The sequence below is a fragment of the Podarcis bocagei genome (genome assembly GCF_964188305.1).
Source record: "Podarcis bocagei genome assembly, chromosome: 4".
Taxonomy (NCBI): domain Eukaryota; kingdom Metazoa; phylum Chordata; class Lepidosauria; order Squamata; family Lacertidae; genus Podarcis; species Podarcis bocagei.
In genome coordinates, this window is record NC_138128.1 from 715,922 (window position 1) to 723,213 (window position 7,292).

Genomic DNA, 7,292 nt, shown 5'->3' on the forward strand with positions numbered 1-7,292 from the left:
TATTATTATTATCACGTGCCAGTCAGAGAGCAGGAAGGGGCACCTTGGAATTAGGGGTCCTTGGAGCAGGTCCTGCCTTGGGGGGGGGGCAAATGGGAGGTGGTGGACTCCCCTTCCTTGGAGGTTCTTAAGCAGAGGTTGGGTGGCCATGTGCCAGGGACTTTTTAGCTGTGATTCCTGCGCTGTCGGGGGCTTGGACTAGATGACTCTGGGGGTCCCTGCCAACTCTACAGTTCTGTGAATTGTTTTCCCCGGGGCTTTCCCAGGGCCGGTGAAGGTGGGGGGTCCCTCCCTGCTCCCCAGAGCCAAGACTGGGCCTGGCGGATGCACTCCCCCCTCCCCCCCCCATGTGGGGCTGGAGCCTCTTTGATGGAGTTATGCCAAGAATGTTTTCCGGGGAAGCGGAGGAGGCAGGGGAGGGGGATACTTAATCCTCTCCAAGGGCTGCGGAAAACAGACATGCAAATGGGGGCTTGCCAGCTCTTCAAGCGCCGCCGGCTTTCTTCGGGAATGACCGCCCGCCGAGCCCGGTAACGCTGACAGGCCGAGCCGCGGGGCTTGGCAGCGCAGCCGGCAGAGTGTGGGAAAGGGCGGCCGCCACGCGCCGGGCAAGGCGAGACTCGACGGGGAGGACACCGGCAGCAGCGCCCCCCCAACCCGCTCCGGGCAGGTAATTCACAGAGAGTGGACAGAAGGAAGCCTTAAAGGGCTTCAGCCGCCCAGAGTAGTGGCGGGGAATAATAATAATAATAATAATAATAATAATAATAATAATAATAATAATAATAATAAATTGACAGGTGGTGTTTCTCTAGGTGAGGGGGTGGGGACTGTAATAACCAAAAAATCAGCTGTATATCAACTGCTGTTTTGCAATGATATATATTGCAAATAAGGAAGATCAAAAGGAGAATGTTTTTTTTGGGGGGGGGACTCTCTTCCTCTTCCTCCTCCTCCTCTCGTTCTTGCTCCTCTTCCTGGCAAAAGGGCTGCTGAGACCCCTCTCTCTTGGGTGCCGGTGGGTGCTGTGACGTTGACGCTGCTGTGGCAAGTGCCTTTACTTAGCAGAGTGCTTTCCCCTTTACACAGGAGGAGACCCCAGGGGCCATCTAGTCCAACCCCTGCAAAGGATATAGGATATAGGAGCAAGGTTGGAGGCGCAGTAGCAGGTGGTTGGGCCAGATGACCCCGAGGTTCCTGCAGTTCAAGAATTATCTAAGCCAGTGGTTTTGGGCCAGGGTGCTGTGGCCCCTTGGGGGGGGGGTGCCTTGAATGATGCTCAGGGGTGCCGTGGGCAACACTGGCCTCTGCCCCTCTTTCCTTCCCTCCTTCCTCTGATGCCCTCTGGGTTCGAATTCCCACTCACTGGGAATGCCTTTGGAGTCAGCCTCATCTACCTGGCAAGGTCTTTGTGAGGAGGAAATGGGGAGGAGGAAAACCATGCAAGCCACCTTGAGGTCATGGGAAGATCAAGGTGGTATATCGATATAAGGTAAGGTAACATGGGTGGCACTGTGGTCTAAACTACTGAGCCTCCTGGGCTTGCTGCTCAGAAGGTCGGCAGTTCAAATCCCCACAACGAGGTGAGCTCCCCTTGCTCTGTCCCAGCTCCTGCCCACCTAGAAGTTCAAAAGCACACCAGTGCAAGTAGATAAATAGGTACTGCTGTGGAGGGAAGGTAAATGGTGTTTCTGTGCACTCTGGCTTCCATCACGGTGTTCCGTTGCGCCAGAAGCGGTTTAGTGCTGCTGGCCACATGACCCAGAAAGCCGTTTGTGGACAAACGCCAGCTCCCTAGGCCTGAAAGCGAGATGAGCGCTGCAACCCCATAGTTGCCTTTGACTGGATTTAACCACCCAGGGGTTCTTTACTTTTTACCTTTATCTTTGTTATAAGAAAAAAACTGCTCCTTTTCCCTTATGGGGTATCCAAGAGCCCATAAAGAGTCCTTAAGTGGGTTCCCTATTGGTAGGAGAAAATAACAGAGGCCAAGCAGAGAATATTGAGAAGCAAAGCGGCTAGTAAGCCTGATCTTTATTGAACTGTTGCAAACAGTTTCCCCACTCACCACACGCAGGAGGGAGGAGGAACCCTGAACAATGGTGCACAGGCCCTTATGTAGACTTTTCAAATTGCCCACCCTGTGGCCCAAGACCACCCCCAAAAACATCGTCACAGAAGGTGGTCAGTCTCCAGCAGAAATCCTGCCTGTCAGGATACCTGATAATGGTCACTGGTTGCATTACCTGGGCAGCCTGGCCATTCTTTTGTGATGGTCAATACTTTAGTTCCTGGATGCAGGTGACAGGTTCACCCTATTCATACACAAATACACCCTTCAGACAGGATCTGTAAGCACAAAGACAATGGGAGGCTGCCATTTGCCTCCCTTACTGCAGAGGAATATTTGAGGTCATTGGGAGAACCAGAATGGCTTCAGGATTGTTCTCCTGTGCTATTTCAGACACGTGGTTTATATGTACTCATGTATGTTTTTGCCTTGTACATTTATGACCGTATATTTTATAGATTTGAGACCTTAGAATTCTTATAGCACCTTTTATATAAATATACTAAATTAAAAACCAAACTGAATGGAGATCTTCCATATTCGGGGGGGGGGGGGGTTGTACCTCTGAATACCTGGGGGTGGGGAGGGGACAACAGGAGAGGGGCTGCAGCCTGAATGGTCAGCTGAGGCTTGCGCAGGAACCCAAAAGAAGGTGCCGCTGCCTTCAGATGCTCCAATGACCCCCTTTGAAATCTGTAGGGTCCCCTGCAGTCGACAACACAGAATGGTAGAGCTGGAGGGGTTCCCGGGGGTCATCTAGTCCACTGGGGGGGGTGTTTCCCTTGACCTATGGCTTTCTTGCAGCAGGAGGGAAGAATTCTGCTTCCTCTCCCATTCAGGATTTCTGCCCTTGCACTGTTGTCTATTAAACAGGGACTTTTCCAGATTGTCTCTTAACAAAAGGAATCGATGGTCGGTCTGGTGCAGAAGTTAGTTTGCTCCTCTTCAGCTAAAGAACTTCAGAGGAATATTCCTAGGAAGCTGCCATGGACAGAGTCAGTCCGGTGACCCATTGACCTCAGCAGCGCCTGCACTGAATGGCAGCCGCTCTCCAGGGTTCAGAGAGGGGGGCATTGCCAGCCCCCCTGGAGATGCCGCCCAGGATGCAAATTCTGAATGCAAAGTTGATGGTCCGATCCTGCGCTGTGGAGACCCCTAGCCTGCCTGGAAGGATGTGGGGATGGTCTCCCTTTGGGAATGGGGCTGCAGGAAGAAGGAGGTGAAAGGAAAACGCAGCCCAGCTGCAGGTGGCACAGCAGGGGCTTCCGAATTCTGAGAGAGGAGACTCCCCTTTCTGGAGGGCCCAGGTGGGCCCAGGTCCAGGTGTGTGTGTGGGGGGGGGGTTGCCACGGTGACAAGGAGATCAGGTGCTTAACACGCCTGTTCAGACGCTGCAACAGGGCGGCCCCCCCAGCAAGGCCCGGAGCAGCCTGTGGCGCCAGGTGAGCAAGTGGCCCTCCTTTTTGGGACAGAGGAGGGCAGGGATGGGCATGGGGGGCAGCTAGTCAAAAGAGCCAGATGGCTGGATCCGACCCAAGGTCCATCTGGGCCAGCGCCTGGAAACCCCACCTCCCCCAGCGGCCAACCCGTTTTGTTGGAGTCCGATGGAGGAAGCAGGGGGATGGGCTGGGGGGGGCAGTTGTCAGTGGGAGGGGCACCTTCCCTGGGGAGCCACATTCTGGGGGAAGGAGGCCGGGATTGGCCCCTCAAGGCCTGGGGTGTCCCACCCATCTAGTAGGACTTGGAATCCAGGAGAAAAAACTCTTGGAATAGCCTTGCCAGGGGCTCAGGGACGAACTCCCCTCTTCCCGTGTCCTTCTCTTTGCAGTTCTGCTGCGGTTCCACATCCCAGCCCCAGGGGTGAGCATTGGAGAAAACAAGAGCAGGGACTGGACCCTTCAGACCTGCCCCCCGCTGCCCGGGATCTTTGTGCCCCACTCTGCCCTCTCGGATGCAGAGAAGCCCTCTCCTCACGAGGAACTGACAGCCTGACTTTCGCATTTCAGCTGCTGGAGGATGAACAGCGCTACCTCCTGGGGGTCAGCCATTTCAAGAACCCAATATCAGGGGGCTCTGAACTCTGAAGTACTCCAAGCAGTATATGGCCCAAGCCATTCTGGTGAGTGATGGGTGGTGTGAGGGACCCCCATGGGGAGGGAGGGGCTTTGGGGAAGGGGTTGTGCATCTCCTGGAGAGGAGGACTCTGCCGGCTTACGGCATGGGGCTGCCATTCCCCAGGGAAGCCAAGCCTGGTCTTGGAGGTCAGAGCCATCCTCTGGAGCCCCCCGGAAAGACCTGACTTTCCTCCTCTGTTCTCTTCCAGGACATCTTGGGGCCCTTGGAGCACTGGGGGATTGCCACTTGACCCTTGACCTGGACTTGGAGGTCCTCCTCCAGATGAGGTGAGTGGGGTCCTTGGGGTGGGTGGGGTTGTGGGGGTGGGTGGGGGGCAGAACTCCAGGGGGGGCTCCGGGTGGGGAAGAGCAGGCAGGAGGGAGAAGGGGCAAGGGAGACGGGGAGGGGGCAGCGTCTAACCCTCTCCCCTTCATCTCTGCAGCATCATGAGGCCAAAGTATGACGGTGAGATGCTCAGCGCCATCCTTCACGGGACCCTGGAGGCTGTTCTTGGGGGCCCCCAAAAGGAGGAGGACAGAGAGGTATGTCCTTCGTCTGGACTTCCCTTCTTCTTCTTTTTCACACACATACAGAATCTAACCCAGCACTCAACTTCTTCTCTCTCTTTTCCCGCAGGAACTGAAGAGGCGCTTCCGGCTCCTGCTGGGGAGTCTCCTGATGGAAGCCCCCAATCCTGGCACCCTTCTCCAGTTGCTCAGTGTAAATGTCCCGATGGCTCTTGTGTGCTCCCCCCAACTTGCTCGGGGCTTGGGCCCTTGAGCCTGCCCTGCGGCTTTGGTCCCAACTGGCCCCAACTGAGACACTCTTTCCTCCCGCAGGACCTCCTCTGCTTCTGGCCGTGGCGCGGAGATTCCCCCAACTCAGAGTAAGTCCCTCACCTTCTTCTCTTCATTTCTCTGGTTGCTTCCATCCCCGCAGGAGCACATCCCCCAGTGACCTTTATTGCAGATGATGCGCTGTGTGTCCCTGGGGGCCAGGATGAGGCCAGAGGCTTTTCCTGCCCCCTTCCCTGCTGCTGCTGCCCTTCCTGCTGCTGCTGCCCTACCCGATTTTTCTTTGCAGATGACAGTAATTCAGCCAGACCTGGCCTGCTTTGGGAGGAGACCCAAAGAAGGTGAGCCCCACACCTTGGAGACAGCAAACTCCCTTGTCCCTTGTTTGCTTGAAGGTCCCTGCCTCCCAGGTTTTCTTGCTGGGAGTCCTGCAGGACCTGCTCCCACCTGGCCTGGGAGAGCAGCGCCTGGACTGACTCTCATTTTCATTCTCTTCCATCCAGATGACATCATCTTCGAAGACATGTATTCAGTGCAGACCTCGGGCTCCACTGGACACCAGAGAGAGGCCACTGAGGAAGGTGGTTTTTCTCCGTTTGGTCTCATTTGGTTGGTTTTCATACCTATCTCTGGGTTCTTTTCATCTTTTGGGGGGCAGGACTCATGGGGCCAAGGGTCTTTTGGCCAAGTCCAAAAGAAGGTGAGCCCCACACCGTGGGGACAGTGAAGTCCCTTGTCCCTTGTTTGCTTGAAGGTCTGTACCCAGGACTCACCTCTCAGGTCTTCTTGCTGGGAGTCCTGCAGGACCTGCTCCCTGCCTGGCAGACCCTTCCCACCTGGTGTTCCTGAAGAGGATCAGCACAGAGAGGTCTGTCCTTTGTCTGGACTTGTCTTTGCGAGGCTCTTGCAGAATTCCAGCCAGGACTCAACCTCTCTTCTCTCTTCTTTTTCCACAGGAACTGAAGGGGCACTTCCAGCACCTGCTGGGGGGTCTCCACTTTGGACATGGGCAGCGCAATCATCCCCACAACTTTCCAGGCTATCCTAGAAGAAAAGAATAAGGAGGACAGGGAGGTATGAACTTAGTCTTGACTTCTCTTGACTTTTCTTGTCCCAGGTCATTGAGAGTTGCCAGGAAGTTGCGCTGAGAGGCTTCAGGACCATTCAGACCTCTGACCATCTGGCTGCAGAGGCCATTTAGGTTGTGTGAGGGACCCCCGCAGGGTGGTGGGTGGGTGGGAGGGTCAAGGATGGGCAAGCCAAGCCTGGAGTTTGGGGTTGGGGCCATCATCCTGACTTTTCTCCTCTGTTCTCTCCCAGGACCTCCATGATGATTTTAACAAGTGTCCCCTAATCCTTGACTTGATAATCAGAGATGATAAAGGGGAGTCAGGGACTCTGTGGTGGGGGCAATGGAGTGCCACTTTGGCCCAGACTGGCCCCTGACTCGGAGACGCTCTTTACTCCCACAGGACCTCCGATGTTACACCCTAGAAGAAGTGGGGAGCCAAAAAACCTGGCATCCAGCAGCATCTCTTCGCTGCTGGCCTTTGCCCGAAGATTCCCCCATCTCAGAGCAAGTAGCTCTCCTTCATGGATTCAGTCCTTTCAACACTTCCATCTCCCCAAGAGGCACCCAAGGCTACTCATCCTCTGCAGTTGATAACAGACCTAACTGAAAAAAACGGCTTACTCTTCTGGTGACATCAGAGAATTCCAGACTGTTAGAATGTTCAGAGTGGCAGGAGAGGATATATTGCTTATTAGTATCCTTACTAACTTGCACTAGCAAGTTCCTTCACTTAGCAGAGTGCATTCCCCTTTTGTTGTTGTTTAGTCATTTAGTCGTGTCCAACTCTTTGTGACCCCGTGGACCAGAGCACTTTGGTCAAACTCATGTTTGTAGCTTTGAGAACACTGTCCAACCATCTTGTCCTCTGTCGTCCCCTTCTCCTTGTGCCCTCCATCTTTCCCAACATCAGGGTCTTTTCCAGGGAGTCTTCTCTTCTCAGGAGGTGGCCAAAGTCTTGGAGCCTCAGCTTCAGGATCTGTCCTTCCAGTGAGCACTCTGGGCTGATTTCCTTCAGAATGGAGAGGTTTGATCTTCTTGCAGTCCATGGGACTCTCAAGAGTCTCCTCCAGCACCAGAATTCAAAAGCATCAATTCTTCGGCGATCAGCCTTCTTTATGGTCCAGCTCTAACTTCCATACATCACTACTGGGAAAACCATAGCTTTAACTATACAGACCTCTGTTGGCAAGGTGATGTCTCTGCTTTTTAAGATGCTGTCTAGGTTTGTCATTGCTTTTCT

The 7,292-nt window shown here is 54.3% G+C and overlaps 1 protein-coding gene across 3 annotated transcripts; it reads left to right on the forward strand.

Moving 5' to 3' along the window:
- Positions 1-1,382: 1,382 nt before the first annotated feature.
- Positions 1,383-5,229, forward strand: LOC308585123 (uncharacterized protein). 3 transcript variants are annotated; one of them, XM_081190713.1, is made up of 5 exons: positions 1,383-3,931; positions 4,078-4,190; positions 4,395-4,473; positions 4,629-4,728; positions 4,823-5,229. In XM_081190713.1, exons 2-5 carry the CDS (start codon positions 4,088-4,090, stop codon positions 4,964-4,966), a joined length of 426 nt encoding a protein of 141 aa, XP_081046839.1. In that variant the 5' UTR covers positions 1,383-3,931; positions 4,078-4,087; the 3' UTR covers positions 4,967-5,229. The 3 variants fall into 3 exon arrangements, with proteins under 3 accessions (XP_081046839.1, XP_081046838.1, XP_081046837.1); XM_081190712.1 differs by having other exon boundaries at positions 1,387-4,190; XM_081190711.1 differs by having other exon boundaries at positions 1,392-4,473.
- The last annotated feature ends 2,063 nt before the right edge of the window (positions 5,230-7,292 follow it).